General features: G+C 51.3%; 1 protein-coding gene across 1 annotated transcript; it reads right to left on the bottom strand.

Annotated features, from left to right (window-relative positions):
• Window positions 1-4,016: 4,016 nt before the first annotated feature.
• CCDC134 (coiled-coil domain containing 134) lies at window positions 4,017-17,074 on the bottom strand. Its single transcript, XM_036761507.1, has 7 exons — window positions 16,909-17,074; window positions 16,132-16,241; window positions 14,229-14,350; window positions 12,607-12,691; window positions 7,691-7,872; window positions 6,722-6,793; window positions 4,017-6,177 (listed from the first exon to the last, which is right to left on the bottom strand). The coding sequence occupies exons 2-7, from the start codon at window positions 16,229-16,231 to the stop codon at window positions 6,052-6,054; spliced, it is 687 nt and encodes a 228-aa protein (XP_036617402.1). The 5' UTR covers window positions 16,232-16,241; window positions 16,909-17,074; the 3' UTR covers window positions 4,017-6,051.
• Window positions 17,075-17,707: the final 633 nt, after the last annotated feature.

Genomic DNA, 17,707 nt, shown 5'->3' with positions numbered 1-17,707 from the left:
GAGATGATGTGGCAGATTTCTTTAATCAGAAATAAGCAGGTAGTGACAAAAGGGAAGTTATCTGCCAGAATCTGTTACCATTGTGAAAGAAGTTGTTTTTTTTTGAAAAAATGGGAAATTGGATAAATGCAAATATGTAAAATCTTGTTGTTATAATCAAATGACTGGTTATATTGGTACTCTTGTATAGTCAAATGAAAGATAATATGGTTTCTAAAGTGTTAATGAGAATAATTAGAAAGGGAAGAGAAGTTTTATGATGTAGGGTTGAATCATTATCCCGTGGACTAAGATTGGGATTTTAAAGTTGTATTGTATTTATGTGAAATAGAGTTCTTGGATGTTGTGAAGTGATATAAGAGCAATTAGGTATTGACACAAATAGTGTAATTAATTACTGCGACTAAATCAGAGACATCTTCAGTTTAGGTAAACAATTCTAGAAGTATTTTGGAAAATGTTTTTGTGATTTTAAGCGAGAGTTATTACTTAACAATGTGTATAAGACTCAATTCCTGAAGTGTTCTTTTTTTCCCTCCAGAAGGAATTAACAGGGACAAATCCATTGACTTGTGAGATCAGTCATTAACCTCTTTTGTTTGTTTAAGCAAACTGGAATGGGATTCCAGTATACACAGTTATGTCAGTAGAAGTATTAACTTATGAGTTGTTTTGTCTTATGGCTGAAATGAAGACTGAAAGTTTGAAAGATTGGAAAGGTAAATTAAGGTTGAGGGAAAATAGGAAAGGCAGATAAGAAAGTTTAGGGACAAATGGAAGTTAGCTAAGCCTCTCCTGCCCCAAGGGAATACTAGTTTCAAATGGTTTAAGTTAAGTTGAGAGTGTGAGACAGTATTTTAGAAGATGGAAAAGTTATGTAGCTTGATTTGATAATTATTAGCTCAATGAAATTTGGGACAGTCCTATCTGAAGGATATTTATTTGCTATTTAAGATTTTATGGGACTACAATTTAATATTGTTTTAAGCTCTGATTACAGGTATAGGTCACGTGAAGCCAGTAGTGGAATGGCAGGCATTACAGACTGAGAATTCTTAAAGGTGGATGTCTATGCCTGGGAGAAAGTCTTGAAGACGACCTTGGACACAACCTAGGTAGGATCTTCCTGACTCTATTTCCCAATTCTGCTATTTCCTTTCTGAAAAGGAAAATCCCCACCTGGTTACTCCTAAGCCCTGCTTTCAGCATCTAATGGCTATATGATTGGCTAACAGATATGACTCATGCCTGGAATCAAACGGAGCTAAGGAAGTTCTTTCCTTCTGTTAAGATATATGACATAGTCCCTCGTTTCTTTCATAGCAAATTTATATTATCAGGAAGTTTTGTAAGCACAATGCTAAATCTATTAGGCAATAGATGGATATTGAAATATCTCTGAGTTATTATAATAGGATACAGGAATGAATAGCTTACAATTTTAACCTATGTTCATGACCAAATAAAGATCAGAAGGATATAGAGATAACATCCTCCAAAAGGAGGAAATGATTAGACACAGTAATAAGACAAAGATGTAATGTGATAAATGTCTAATAAAAAGAAAGGTGATAGCAAATTTTGAGGAAAAAGCCATAGGATCAGATTGATTCCCCTAAGAATTATATACAGATGTGTATGATTGGCTCCAAAATTCATCAGTCATGGAAATTCAAGCTAGTAAGTGTGTTTAAGTAGTAAGATCTTAAATGTGGATTTTTGTACAAGAAAATTGTATGAGATAGTACAAGTGAAATTATATCTCCTTTATTAAGGTCTCTGATGATTTTAAAAGGAAGATGAGTTCAATTTATGGTTGGACCTTTATATTTTAAAGGACTCTTATACCAGGTACAAAATTTAGGTAAGGTTAGAAACAGTAGATGATATATGAACTGAAATACTCTGAAGTTAAAAGAAGGAGAGCCAAATTTAAGTGATTAAGTTATATTAAGTTAGAATTGTCTGAGGATTTCTAGATCTGAACCAGAGAAGCAGAACTCTCTTTTACTATCTAGGAACCAGATAACCACAATCAGGCATCTGAAAAAAAAAAAATTTTTTTTTTTTGCTTTAAATGGACATTGGAAATATGTAACTGGGATTTAAAGCTACTTTGTATTTGTACTGTTTGAACTTGGCCCTGAGTGGCTGGGACCTATGTTGTGCTGTTTTTCTCTCAATTATCAAATTACATGTGTTCTGAGAGCTCCTGTCAGATCTGACCACTTCTGTAGCTGCCAACTTGTGGATATGGACTCCTTGATCCTTCTATCATATCTGATGATTGCCTGTGCTCCTGAGTGGACATCTGATCCCATAGGACCCCTTGCCCTCCGGTTTCAAAGAGCCTGAAGGGGACAGCATCAGACGCAGGCAACCTTCCCAAGAGCCTGGACCAGAACCTGAACGAAGAACTGCTCTTTCCCTTTCTGAGTCCCTTGCGTTCCCAAGACTGTTTACTTGTACCTTTGGTGTCTTAGCTTATTTTACTTAGGTGTTCTAGTTTCCCCATTATGCTCCCTACTGATACCCATTGCAACTTGCTCCCCCTGCTTGTTTACAAGTAGTTTATAATTACTGTGCATCTCTGGGGATGTCCAAACACAGAAAGAGAAAAAAAAAAACCTGAATCCACCTAGATAAGGATTTTTACAACTTTACCCCTGAGGAAGATAGAGGTTTTTCCATACCTTAATTGGTCTTCAGGTGAAGCTTTCAGCTTACCTTTGACCAAAAGGAGGAAATGTGGAAAATATTATACTATTTCATATCGTTTTTGTAATTTCAATAAGACTCAGGGCCTGAACTACTTAACCAAAAGAAAAGCCTGATCCTAACAGTCTCTTTGTTCTCTTGTATCAACAAATCCAGATGGAGCATTTCTTGCTCTGTCCATGGTCATTAAGGGTGAAAACCTTGAGCCCAGACACTATCTTGAATTATGTGACTTTTCCTTATCCTAATATTTTATGGGCATATACTATGTTATGGAATGTTAATGGCCAATTAAACACAGAGATCCTGGGGCTACAAATCCAATTGACACTTTGACAACTATCTAATTTGTTGTATTTACAATCTATTCCATTAAGGAAAATACTCTTCTTGTATCATGGTTAAACATACATGGGGGTCATAAAAATGAGGTCATACAGGCTTGCTAGCTCTGCTAAAATAACGTATATAAGCTTTCTCATTGCTTTGTTCAGGCAGCCAGAGTTTATACTCTGACTCCTTGTACGTACAAGTAAGCTAGCTCCGCTATGCTTTAAGGGAAAATAATAAACAACATGGATTTTTCTATCACCTAGCTCTGTTGTTTCCTTCAACCAAGTTTTCAGGTTTAACAATGGTCATCAGTCAGGTCTTCCTCTGTGACCTCAGGGTCATCCCACACTCTCCTCCCACCTTCCCCTGAAATACTAACCCAGCAGGAAACTGAGACTCGGTACCATTCAGAGACCCTCCCCTACTCCCTCTTCCCCAGCATTCTTTCAACCCCAGCCCTTCCCCCTCCACACCTGCCACCCCCTTTCCCCACCTTAATGGAGGTCCCCTAAACTTACACATGAGAGGCCATCTACTCCCCATCTATTCCCACCCTCCCATTTTGCAGAGAAGCCCAGTGACTCACTCCAGGTTACCCAGGTAACAGAACCAGGAAACCCACTGAGGTCCTCTGATTCCCCCCAAAAAGCATCCCCTTCCACAATGTGTCAACCCTGCACAGACCTATCCCTGGGGAACCCAGGAGCATCTCCTACCATGCTCACCCCTCAGGCACCAGACCCACCTAAGCAAAATCTCCCCTCTGTCTCAACCACACTTTCTGGACTAAAGTCCCCTCCAGGCACTCATCACAAATTCCTGGAGGCCAGTAACCAAGAAACCCTCGATCTTTGTATCCCAGAGCACCAGTGCATGGGGTCAGGCCAGGGTGGGACTCAGGATTTAGAGGGGGTCTTAACCAGAGACCCTGAACTTAGGTTTTGAAATATGTCAATCACTATATTGTAATTAAACTTTTTTTATTTGTAAAAACTGGATTCTGAGAAGGGCTCCAGACTGTCTGCTAGAGAGGTCCACACCCCAAGAAGGATTAGAACCTGGTTCTAGTACCACCTCCTTCAACTTACAGATAGGGAAACTGAGTCCCAGACTTTAAGTGAATTGTGTCAGCGCTGGGCCTCAAACCCAGATATCCTTGACCACAAGGAGCGTAGTTTGAGATGGAGGAGACCTTAAACCCAGTAAAAATCCCTCTTTCCAGGTGAGGAAACAGGCCAAGAGAAGGTCACCCCAGTAGCAGCACCCATCTTTGCTGGGCCAAACTCTGGACTCCCAAGCTCCAGCTGGGCCACTGCCCCTCAGCCTCAACACATTTGAAGACAGGCTCTTTAAGGCCGAAGGTCACTGGTAAATCCCTAGAAGCCGCCTCACCTTCCTAACCTCTGGGCCAGCTGAGACCCTTCCCAGTCTGCAAGGCCCCCTCCCTACATGCACTTGGGCTCCAAGAAGTCTGGAAGTCCAACCCCTCATTCTACAGAGGAGGCAAGGTTCAGGGGGCTCAGACTGATCATGGAACACCCTCCAAGGAGCAGATAGATGGTCTTTCCCCTGGGTTATGTGGGCCCACCAAAATAGATTAAACCATCTCAGCATTATTATGAAAACAGTTTAGACTCAGTGTGCTCCCTCAACAGTCTTCCGGACGCCGAGAACCGCTGCCGGACACCAACTGCTGCCGGACCTTCTCCATTTTTAAAAACTTGGAGGAAAATCCAGGTTAGACTGTGAAGCTGTTGAGGGCAGAGGCTGTTTGGCTTTTCTTTGTATCCCCAGCATTTCTGCCTAGCACATAGTAGGTACTTAATAAATGCTCATGGATTGACTTTCAGATGAGATTAGTAAAAATAAAGGGACTTTCTTTCTCATCAAAGTTCTAGGCCTTGGGGCAGCTAGGTGGCGCAGTGAGTACAGCACCGGCCCTGGAGTCAGGAGGACCTGAGTTCAAATCCAACCTCAGACACTTGACACACTTACTAGCTATGTGACCTTGGGCAAGTCACTTAACCCCAATTGCCCTGCCTTACCCCCTGCAAAAAAAAAAAAAAAAAGTTCCAGGCCTTGTGAAATCTATTCCTGGGCCCTGGAGCGGTCTATGAACTTCAGGCCAAGCCCCCCTGCCCTAGACAGTAAGCTGCCTGAAGGGCGGGCCAGTTGTTTTCCATCTTTGCAGCTTAGGTACCATGCACACAGTAGGGGCTTAATAAGACATCTGTCAGATAAAATCATGTTATCTCATCTGAAAAGCCGCTGCCTACACTCTTCCTTCTTTCGTAGAATGGGGATTTATTAAGCATTTGCTGTGTGCCAGGCAGTGTGTGAACTGCTGGGGGTATGGAGACAAATCCCCCAGAAGCTCTAGGCCTCTCCAGGAGCCCGCCCTGGGGATTCAGGCTGCTTATGCCCTCCCTCTTTCTTTGCCTCCTAAAGCTTCACCAGGTACTCCCCCTCTGCCCCAGGATTCCTGGAATCATCCCCACCCCTCCCTGATCCACCAGCAGGGGCCAGAGATGTATCTAAAGAGTTTGCTGAATTTATTGTCTTTGCAAAGGGGGCAGGTGACTCATTTGCCAAGGCAGGAATGTGCCGGGGGGCCCAGCAGGAGCCCTCTCTTGGCAAGGAGATGCCAGGCTGAGGCCCCAGCCTGGATCATTTCGGTCTAGGATGCTCCACACACTTATTTGGTTGGCAGAGCACGAGTCTTGGAGGAGAAAACAGGCTTCTTAAGGTCCTGGGCTTGAAAGGGGCAGCATGGGCCCCTTCTGGTGGGGGGTCCTTACTCCCCCAGGACACTTGGTCTTCACCTCAGGATGAGGTGCTCTTTCTCAACTGTCTGCACCCTTGGGAAGCAGTGGGACGGCTGAGTCCCCAGGTGGAGGCCAGGATGTCCTCTACCCACCTGAAGTAAGAGGCGGTCTCCAAATGCACCATTCCCTCCTCTTCTGGAATCCCAGCCCTGCCGGCCCAGGAGCAAGCCAAGGGCTATAACTCTGACTGGGAGCGAGAGATTCGGGGGCCCTTCCGGATCTCCTTCCGTTTCTCCTCTTTCCTCCGGCGCCTCTCCTCTTCCTTCAGGGCCTTCTGGAAGGGGTCGGTACCTTGGAAGGACTACCAGTGGAAAGAAGAGGTCAGATTCAGGGCTGACCCCTGGACTTCCCCTCCTGGGAAGAGGCTGTGGCAGATTCTTAATGCCAGCAGCCTTCCCCAAAGTTAGGGAGGGAGACAGGCTACCCAAGCAGCATCCCCAGCCCTGAACAGGATTGTGTATGTATTCTGTGTAGCTATGGGAGAGCCAGGCAGACCTGGGGTCACGCCCTGCTCTGCCACACACTGGGCGATGTGACCATGAGCCGGTCACTGCTGACCTTCCCAGTGCTCTGGGCAATTCTCAAGGACGAGAAGCTACAGAGAAGGTCCAGCCCTGGTTTGGTGGAGGGAGCGCCCTCCTTCGGGAGTTCCCCATGAAGTCACAGGTCCTGTCACTATCCCCTATTCAGGGGAATTTAATCTGAGGGAAACCAGGGTCAATGAACTCTCTTTTTTAAAATTCTCTCACCACCCACCACCCCCCACCCCTCCCGCCCCAGCCCACATCGGAGGGAAGCCTGGCCCAACAGCTCAGTACATGATGGCCTCCCTCCCCCCCACTCACCTCTGAGTGGTCTGTTGTAAAGGGGTTCCTATAGTCTGGGGATCTCTCACCAATTCCCAGCTCCTGAGCCATCTGCAGGGCCCCAAGAACAAAAGAGCACCATTAGGGCTGTCTGCCTCAGTTTACCTGCCCAGTTGTCTCTGTTCTGGTCCCATACTTGGGCCCCATCTGACTCGAGTGTCAATGCTCCTAAAAGATCTCCCTGTCCTAAAAGTGACTTGCTCAACTCAGGTGACCCCCCCCCCATCTATCTATTAAAATCCCACATCTGTGAATAAAAAGGGTAAAGGACTAATAGGAGGCTGGAGAGCAGAGGAAGCCCAAGGGGGAGGGGAGAGCACCACATGGGGGAGGGGCCAAAGGGACAGAGCTGAGATCCAGGGTGGGGACCAGACTGGGGGAGGGGCTTGCTCCTGCCAAGAGGAGGGGGCACCAGAGGGCAGGGAAGCTGGACCAGGCAGTGGTGCCACGGCCCCAGGAGCCCAGAACTGTCCTTGAAGGCTGAGCAAGTGTGGACCAGTGCCCAGTGCCCAGCCTGGGGCCTCCAGCAGTCTGCCCCTATGCACAGAAGGGGGAGTGACTCCCCCAGGACATTACAGAGAGGCAGGAAGGCTACTGCCCTGGGAGGCAGAGGACCTGGGTTCGAATCACAGCTAATAATTAGCAGAAGTGAACCCAGGTCTGGGCCGTGGTGGAGCCAGGATTTAACCTTTAAAGCACCAGACAAATCCAAGCTATGTTATCTGTGGCATTTACAACTCCAGAGCAGGGCTTGGAGAGAAGCCGGTCATGCCCCTCAATTCCGAGTCCTGCAGTAGGAGGGAGGGGGAGGGCAGGGGGCACTGGAGGCCCAGAATTGAGGGAAGGGGGTGGACCCTTGGGTGATGCCAGTGAAGAAGCCCTCGGGCTGGAGAAGACGGTGCCAGGTCCCATCCCGCCTCCTTCCTCTGCCCCACAGGCCTGACTCACCAGGCCCAGAAGCTGGGAGTAGGTGCCCTGGTCGAAGACGCCTGTCTGGTTGCAGAAGCTGATGCCCCAGCGGATGAGGTGGTTCCAGTTGGAATTCCGGTCAAAGTAGTGATGGACGATCTTGGGGAAGCGGAGCACGACGTCGCCAAAGAAGGCAGTGTTCTCCACCACGTGGGAAAATGCTGGGAGAGGAGGCCCGGGTGAGCGCCGAGTTTGGGGGAGCTAACTCCCGGACCCCCCCTACTTCCTGCTGCTTGGACCCACTGTCTCCTCCAGGCTGGCTCAACCCAGGAACTCAAGAGGCGTCACAGGCCCTGGGCTCAAATCCTGGCTCTGGCACTCAGAGACTTTGGGCAAGTCCCTTAAATTCTCTGGGCCTGTTTCCTCATCTGAAAAACAGAGGCTTGGCTTGGATGACCCTAGTGCCCTTCTATGATCTTCACATAAAATTCAGCATGGATGGCAGGAGGCAGAGGTGTGGGTTTGAATCTCAGCTTTGCTCCTTCCAGTGCGGCGTGGGTGACCTGGAGCAAGCAGGCCAGCTCCCCGCTCTGGCCTCAGAGGGATCAGACTCTGGGAGGCCCCGGGCTCCTCCCGGCTCAGCATCGAAGCTCCTGCCAGGCCCCCCAGAACCAGCCATTCCAGAGAGAAGTCCAGAGATGTCCCAGCCCAGCAGGCCCCATCACAGAGAGAGCAGCGAGCTCCATGTACGGCCATCTGGGCCTCAGAGACTCACAAGATGTTAGCACGGCAGGGGACTAAGGGCGCATCGCCTCTGTGGCGGAGGGTGGCGAAGCTGATACTCCCTTGGAGGGACTTCCTACTCTGTCCAAGGCCATCATGCCCCATGGGATCATGGGATCCTAGATCCAGCGCTCCATGGGCCCTCAGAGGTCACCTAGCCTACTCCCCCCCACATTTTACAAAAAAGGAAACTGAACCCCAAAGAGAAGCCAAAGGGGCAGAACCCTAGTCTCCTGACTCTAAGATTAGGGCTTCCTATTACACCATTTAACCAGTTAAATGGGGCAGCTGGGTGGTGCAGTGGATAGGGTGCCGGGCCTGAAGTTAGGAAGACCCGAGTTCAAATCCAGCCTCAGACCCTTATTAGCTGTGTGACCCTGGGCAAGTCACTTCACCCTGATTGCCTCAGTTTTCCCATCTGTAAAATGTGCTGGAGAAGGAAATAGCAAACCAACCCCAAATGGGGTCACGAGGAGTTAGACACGACAGAAACCACTCCACAACAAAACTATTTTCTAAAATGCCTCATTTTTCTCCTTGGCTTCCATCAGTTCTTCTTAATTTAAAATAAATTCCAAAATCGTCTGTTGGTGCGGCTGTCTCAGCAGATGTCTCTCCTGACGGGCCTGTCTCAAGCCTCTCCAGTGGACCCCTAGTTCTATGCACTGGCCTTTTACTCTGCCTTATTCCTCTAGACTGTAAGGACCCTGAGGGCAGGAGACCATCTCAGCGGAGCGACATCCCCTCAAAGAGCCCAGCACGGCACTCTAGACACACAGTGGGTGCTTGGTAAATGGCCTGGGGGGGTCCCCCACGTGGCTGCTCCACCGAGGATGGGGAGCTATGGCACCTGTTACCCTTGGTTCTCTCGCAAACACCTCCCAAGGCACACCTAGTGCCAGCACCATCTGCCGCTTCTCAGCACCAGGGGACAGAAAGGGCCCCAGGAAGCAAGGCCCCCCCCCAGTCCTTCCCCGCCCCACCCCAAAGGCTGAAAGCCCAAGCAAGGGCCTGGGACCCCTGAATCAAGGACAGAACCTGGCTCAGAACATCTTCACTGGGTGACTGGAGGTGACCCCACTTAACCCACTGAACCTCATCTGGGAAATGGCTACAGCACGACTTGCCCAACCACCTCCCGGGTGCTGCTGTGAAGAAATCTTTCTGTAAAGCTTAAAGCAGTAGCAGGAACCTTCCCCTGGTCTGTGCCTGGGGGGATGGGCATAGTGGCCACCCCATAAGCTGGCCACGGCCTTCTCCTGGCGCAGCAGGCCTCGCAGCTCCTGATCAGGGTCTGGGGGCTCAGGGTGCGGCTAGTTTTCTGCTCCCTCTGGGAGTATAATGAACGAGTCTGAAGGCCAGGTAGGCAGCCGGGGGGTGGAAAGAACCTCCCTGGCTTCAGTTTCCCCATCGGTAAGGTGAGAAGAGTTGGACTCGCCAGCCTCTGGGGTTCCTTCCAGCCCTAGATCTGGGATCTCGTGATGTCCGAGTGAGGGGACAGCCTCTCCCAATGCAGGGTGGGTGACGGCAGCATGAAGACAGCCTCCCCTCCCTTCCTTTGGCCTCACCTTCTAATCAGTCACCCTGGGGTTCTTGCAGGGAAGACCTTGAATACTGTGCAAAGAAGGGTCTGCCTCACAATCAGACCTATTAAGAAGGCACAATGAAAGAGGCGGCAGAGTGTGCCAAGACCTTGCGCGCCCATCGCCTCCGATCCTCCTGAGAGCCCTGGGAACCCAACAGGGCAGGAACGGCTATCCCCATGTGGCATACAAAAAAAGTGAGACTCAGGAACAGATTAGGTATACGTCACACACACACACACACACACACACACACACACACACAGACCTCCATCACTAGAATGGGAGCTCGTCCAAAGCATCAACTATCTTACTTTGTATCTATATCCCCAACATTGAGCACAGTGCTTTGCACATAGGAAGCCATTAACAAATCATTCATTCATTCAATATACAGAAGCAAAGGGACCCAATGTTTGACAACCCCGTCTTGGGGGAAGAGCTCATCATTTGACAAAAACTGCTGGAAAAGTAGAAAGTCATCTGGCACAAAGTAGGTACAGACTAAACATCTCACACCACATCCCAAAGGGGCACATTTTCAACAAATTAGAGGAACAAAGAAGAAATTCACTTTTTGAGCTAAGGATAGCATGAAGAAACCACGACCAAACAAACACCAAAAAGCATCACAGAAGATAAAATGAGCATTGTGCTAAGCACTGGGGGTACAGAGGCAAAAGACAGTCCTTGCCCTCAAGGAGCTTACAGTCTAGTATCATTTCCAAGATGAAGCGATTCACGTTTATAAGAATAAGAGCTACTCCCCATTTAAAAAATGTTGTAAGTTCTCAAGGGAAGAAACCAAATTTATATATAGCCACATTTTTATAATGCTCCAAATGACTAATGATTAGGAAATATGCAAATTAAAGCAACTCTGAGGTTCCATTTCATATCCATCAGATTAGCAAATAAATATGGGAGGGGATGTGGGTAAACAGGCACATTAATGCACTGTTGGTAGAGCTGTGAATTAATCCAGCCATTCTAGGAGGCAACTCAACTGTGCACACCCTTTGACCTTAGGGTACCTCTACTAGGCACGTACCCCAAAGAGATTAAAGAAAGAGGAAAAGGACATGGGTACAAAAATACCCATATATATATATATATATATATATATATATATATATATATATATATATATATATATATATATATATATATATATATATATATATATTTGTCCATGTGGGTACAGCTGGCAACTGAGGGGATGCCCATCAATTGGGAGATGAATAAACAAATTACAGCACATTAATATTATAGAACATTATACCATAAGAAATGATAAAACAGATAGATTTGAAGAAGTCTGGGAGGGCTTACATCATTGATGAAGGGTGAGGTGAACAGAACCACAAGAGGTCATATAGTAACAATACCACCATAAAAACAAGACTCGGAGATTCTGATCAGGTCAACGACCAACCACGATTCCAAGAGACCAGGAAAGACAAAGAGGAGATAGACTCAGGGGGCAGGATAAAGCCTGTATTTTTGGACAAGGCCAATGCAGGAATTTGCTTTGCCTGACTATGCATATTTGTCACAAGGATTTATGGGTATTTTTTTACCCAAATGGGGGCAGGGAGAAAGTCAATTTTTAATAACGAGCCAAAATTTAACAGAAAGACCAGATTGGTATTTATAGGTCTAGAATGAGGATGTTTAACTTAGTGTGAGCACCTAGGAAACAAGGTTGAAAGAGGGAAAAGTCCAGAAAAACAAGGTTGTAAAATGAAGGAGGAATCAAGTCACAAAAAAAAAAAAGGCTGACAATCGGGGGATCAGGAAAATGTGACCCGCTTCATTCACACAGACCCTGTTTCAGCAGTTCTGTGTACTTCCATCTGGCATATGGGGATGGGGAGGGGGGGGGGCCCTGCTGCTGCTCTGACCCCGCAAGGCGCTCACACCCAAGAAGCTGAACCAAGAGTCCTTACAGAGGTGTCTCCAGGCTGCAACTGCAACTATCACTGAGCCTGACTTCCCACTGTGTGTCTTGGCCAGGCTCCCATAGCCTTACAGCTACATGTGCCCACACCTTTTACACCTTAAAGAGAAGTGGGGCAGCAGGGGAAGGGGGTCATCTGAGGGAGGCAGGATGGGGAATGTGAAATGGTAAAATCTCTAGATGTGGGGTCAGAAGTCTCCAAGAACCAATGCCAGGCAGGCCACAGCGCCATGGAGTCCAACCCCTTGTTTGACAGAAAAGGAATCCAAGGGACCTGCCCAAGCTCCCAGCAGGGCTTCTGTAGTAATAATATCTCATCTCCCTTGGCACTCACAACCACCCTGGGCAGTTGGCGCTGTGACTGCTGCCATTTTAAAGATGAGGAAACGGAGGCAAACAGAGGTCAAGGTCAGCCAGCTAATAATAAGCTTCAGAGCTGGAATCGGACTCCGGATTTCCACGTCACCACAATGACTTGCCCAGGGTCTCACGGGAGTAAGACACGTTTGGCACCAAGCAGTCACACCCAGAACCTCAGTCTCCCTTTTTCTCTTAGGACCCGAAGCCGATGCTCAGATTAGGTGTGAGCAAGGAGATGGAGAGGGTGCAGGGGCCCAGGCGCTGCCTACCGTCCTTCAGCTTCTCGTCCTCTGGGAAGGGCCCGTCGGGGAAGACGTCAGCTGCCAGGAGGGCAGCCCGGGAGTCCTCCAGCACCTAGGAGACACGTGCAGGAGGGGGTCAGGGAGGAGGGGGAGATGGAGGAGGGAGAAGAGGGGAAAGGTCAGCAACCTCCAACCCCGCCTGGACACGCCAACTATGTCTTGGTCCGGGCCAGCCTCACCCATGGTCACTGCCCTCTCCTGGAGAAAGAGGAGCTCTGTGAGGCTGGGACCCCATTTCTGCCTTTCTGCGTATTCCCAGCCCTTAGTACAGTGCACATAGTAGGCTCTTCATAAAGCCATGGATACAAATCCAGGAGGCAAAGACTTGGCCAAGGCTCAAGGCCTTGGGCTGGGGAGGGAGGGAGGGCCCTGGTGTAGGGGCCAGAATTCTGTGAGCGCCCCCAGCCTCCCGATGCCTCCTGCTCCCTCCCACCTTCACGTGGAGGGGCCACAGGCCTAGGTGACCTAGACTCAGAGGCCATCGGATCCAGACTCCTCATTTTATAACGGAGGAAACTGAGTCTGGGGAACATAACCAATCTGCCCAGAGTCACACAGACAATAGGCTTCACAGACAGAATCTGAACCCGGGTCTTCTGGATCCAGGGCCACGGCTGCATCTCCCTCTCCACCTGACTTCTCGTGTCAGTGAAGAAGCTAAAGCAGGCCCTGTAGGGGCTCAGGCACTCTCCCCCACCCCTAATCCTGAGCCCCCCGCCACAAGCAAGGTGGGGGAAGCAGGCGGAGGGTGGAGACCAGAGCCAGAGGATGCCCCATCCTGCCCAGGCTCTCCAGGGAAGGGGGGATGGAGTAGAACTCTGGGCATGGCTGACAATCGCGGCTCTCATTCCAGTAGGTTTTAGGGTCACGGGTGAAAGGTAACAGGCAGAAGTGAAGAGAGAGCTGGGGGGCTGGCCAGGAAGAATTCCATTATTCCACAAGTCACAGCCTTTGTGTGTAACATGGGAGAGAGAGGAAGCAGCAGGGGCTCTCCCCAAGGAGGAGGCGCTCCTGGCCCTCCCGGCCCCTGGCGCTGGGAGCACCACCCAGGACAGCCCAGTCCCACCAGGCTCCAAAGGGAAGCTGAGCTCGCCATGGGCTGGACAGTGAGATCCTGCCCCATCTCACACCGGACATAGCCCCCAGAACTGGGCTTTCTGCCATTCCATGACTGACCAGCTCACCCTGGACCCACAAGGCTCTCCCTGCTCACAGGGCCTCACCTTTTCCTGGCTTCCTTCCAGGCTCAGCTCAGAAATCACGCCCTATACCAAGTGTTCCCCACCCAACTTCTTTGAGGGCACAATTCCTGGTGCCTAATAATGCTCGTCGAGCTAAGGGAGGGCTCGGTCCAAGCCCTGAGCCTGTCCCTGAAGGAAGCAGGGCTGCTTGGAGTGAGAGGACTCCCCAAACGCCCCTTCCCTCTCCAGCCTGTTTCCTCATCCATTACAAGGCGACCATGATGACAAAGTCACCATCCCGTAGGGTTGCACCCTCCGGACCTTCTCCTGCTAATTCCTGGGCTCCTCCCTGGGCCTGATGGGGGCGGAGCTCCCCAGACCCACGGGCGGCACAGATCTGGGGCTCACCTTGAAGAGGCCCTTGAGCATGACGTCGATGATCTTGTACTGCTGGTGGATGTCGTTCAGCTCAATGAGGTTCTTCAGGGCCTTCATCTGGTCCTTGCGTTTCACCGCAAACAGCTTCTTGTCTGAGGCCCTGGTTAAGGCCGGGAACCCCAGGCCGGTCGTCAGAACGGTCCTCGAAATGAGCACACACAGCCGACCTCCCACAGGAAAGGCACCGAGGCCGAGGGCAGAAAGTAGACAAGCCCTGCCCACCAAGAGCTTCTATCCTATTGGGGGATGTAACAGGGCCCAAGAAAATGAAGCGCAAATATATATGTACATGTCTACGTGTGTGTGTGTGTGTGTATAGAGAGAGCAAGAAGGAGGGAGAATGAGAAAAAGAGGAGGGAGGGAGAGAGGGAGAGGGAGGGAGAGGGAGGGGGAGGGAGGGAGAGAGAGAGAGAGAGAGAGAGAGAGAGAGAGAGACAAAGACAGAGACAGAGAGAGACAGAGACAGAGAGAGGAGGGAGAGGGGGAGGACTGTCAGACCTGGGCCGTGTGTCTTCTCTGTGTCTCAGTGTCTTTCTCTATAAAATGAGATCTGACTCCGGGGCCCCCGAGGTCCCTTGAGCAATAAGGGGAGGATGGATCCCAAGCACTACAGATAGCACCACTTACAGGGGAGGAAACTGAGGCTCAGTGACGACCCCAGATGTGCAGCTGAAGCTTGAATGTCTCCCCCGACACACAGTAGGAAGGAAGCGAGCGTTCTGTGGAGCACCTATTACGTGCCAGCTGCTGCCCTGAGGCTTTACAGAGATTCTCTCGTTTGATTCTCACAACAACCCAGGGAGGTGGTGTCGTTCCTAACTCCATTTTACAATCAGGGAAACTGAGGCAAGCAGTGGTGAAGTGACTTGACCAGGGTTCCCACAGCCAGTGTCTGAGGCAGGATTTGAACTCAGTGCTCTCTCACCGGCATCCCCTATTGGCTTCTAGTACAGAGAAGACACTGTTTGTTGAATGAACGATGCTTCCTAGCCATGTAATCTTGGACAAGTCCATGTCCCTCTCTCAGCCTCAGTTCCCTCATCTGGAAGAAGGGGACAGTAATACCTGAAGTAGCTACATCACAGGGTTGCTGGGGGGAAGGCAGGCCTGGTCCTTTGGAAAGAGCCAGTCATCAGAGGACCTGGATTCAAATCTCACCTTGGACAAATTCCTTCCCCCTTTGGTCTTCAACTTCCACATCTGAAAAACGGGGCGGGGGTTGGACTGGCCCTGGCCTCCTGGCTGTTCCATCTCCTGACTCCAGGCATTTGCCCTGGCTGTGCCCCCTGCCTGGAACGCCCTCCCTCCTCATCTCCACCTCCTGGCTTCCTTCAAGTTCCAGCTAAAGTCTCCCCTGCTACAGAAAGCCCTCCCTATCCCCTTAATCCTGGCTCCTTCTCTCTGTGAATTATCTCCCATTTGGCCATGTCTGGCCTGTTGGTACAGGGTGTTTGTCGGTCATCTCTCCCCATCAGGCTGTGAACTCCCCAAGGGCTGGTGCTCAGCACAGAGCCTAGGCATACAACAGGGGCCTAATCAATGCTTACTGACTGACCGGCAGTTCCTGGCCTATAACCACACGACAAAAATGAGAAGGGCTGCTGCTACCGTCAGCTTGTGTTGTAGTTATCGTGTCCCCTCCCTGACCCCTCCGGGGCTCCCGGGAGGACAGAGGCCACGCACGGTCCAGCCAGCCGGCCCCTCGGTGGGGGAGCTGGAGGAGGCTTCGGGAGCCAGCCGACCCAGGCCAAATGCCCCCTCTCTGGGCCTCCCTCTGCCTTCTGTGCAATGAGGGCCCAGGGTGTCTCCTGTCCCCGGCCAGCCTCCCTCCAGGCCAGGGCCAGGCCAGCCGCCACCGCCCAAGGAAGGATACAGATCTCCAGGCTCGGGTCCGGGTCCGAAGCAGCCGCGCCGGCCAGCGTCAGCATCAGCATCAGCATCAGGCAGAAAGCGCTCAGCCCGGAGAGGTCCATGGTGGAGGCCCTGGAGGCAGAGAAAGTGAGTGGGGCCAGCAGCGAGGCCCTGGACGTGAGGATGAGCACTGCTGTCCCTCCCCTATGCTCCTGAGGTCCCGGTTCAAATTCTGACTGCCACAACCGGCTGTTGAACGCTGGGCACATCTCTTCCCCTCCCCCGGGCCTCAGTTTCCCCTGATGTAAAAAGGAAAAGGCTGGATTCATGCTCTTAACCCCACCTCCCCCCTCTACCTGTTATCACCTAAGTCACCCAAGGGCGAGAGGCGCCCGCGTGGCGCGGTCCGGAGGAGACCTCAGTGTGACCCTGGGTGAGTCACTTAATGAATGGCCTCCCGCGGAAAGCGCCTACTGTGTGCTGGTGCGGGGGCACAGAGACCCTACAGCCCCTCCCCGCGGCGCACCCGGCCTGCCCTGGCACCATCAGCCCCCGGCTGGCAGCCGCTGATCTCCACCCCCCCTGCCGGCCGGAGATCAAGTGCCGGCCGCGCCGCCCCTCCCCCCCGGGTCACGGACAGAGCCTGGGAAGCCCCCGGAGGTCACTCGGCCCAAGCCCCACTTTACAGAGGGGCAGACCGAGGCCAAGCGGGGTGGGCGCGGGGTCCTTGGCCGCAGAGCCCGCACCCCGGGGCGCCCTCGCCCCCTCCCCGAGTCCGGGGCGATCGCCCGCCGCCTACCCCGAGCCCCGGAACCCGGGCCGCCGCCGCAGGGGAGTCTTCACTGGGGAGTGCGGGCCGCCCACATGGGGATCGCTGCGCGGGGCGCCCGGGGTGCTGCTGCTGCTGCTGCCGCCGCCGCCGGTGCCACAGGTCCCGCTCCCGCTCCAGCCTCCGCACCGCCCTCTCTGACGTCATTTCCTCCCGGCAGCCCCCGGTTTGTAGTCCGCGGGCCAGCCGGCCACCCCTTCCCCTCCCCTAGCTGCGTCCTGCCCCGCCCCTGCCCCGCCCCCATCGCTCCTCCCCCCCCCGCCTGGACGCCCCGCCCCCAGCCCCGCGACTCCGCCCCTTCCGAGCCCGAGTTTTCCCCCTCCCTGCACTTGTAAGTTTTGGCCCAGCTGTTCGCAATGACTTGCGGTCCGAGCCTCGGGAGTGCCCAGGGCGGCGGACTCCAGCCCAGGGGCACTGACCCCGGATTCAAATCCCACCTCGGGTACCGGCCGTGTGTAAGACCCTTGGCCAGGTACTGTGCCTCAGTTTCCTCCATGGTAAAACTCTGTGACCTCTAAGGTCCTTTCCAGCTGTGTGGTCTTGGTCAAGCCCCTCGTCTTCAGGCCCCTGTGTCTTCTGTGAAATTGGAAGGTTCACTATGGATACGGGCAGAATTTACGTCCAAACAAGAGAGAGCATTACAGGATAGAAAATGGATAATTTTGATTACATTAAATTTTAAAAGTGTTTGCACAAACAAAACCAATGCAGCCAAGATTAGAAGAAAAGCAGAAAATGGAGGGCAAAAATTATATCAAGTTTCTCTGAT

This window comes from Trichosurus vulpecula, chromosome 5 (genome assembly GCF_011100635.1).
Source record: "Trichosurus vulpecula isolate mTriVul1 chromosome 5, mTriVul1.pri, whole genome shotgun sequence".
In the NCBI taxonomy this organism is placed as follows: Eukaryota; Metazoa; Chordata; class Mammalia; order Diprotodontia; family Phalangeridae; genus Trichosurus; species Trichosurus vulpecula.
The sequence above is the reverse complement of the archived record's forward strand: the minus strand, read 5'-3'. Positions and strand labels throughout refer to the sequence as shown.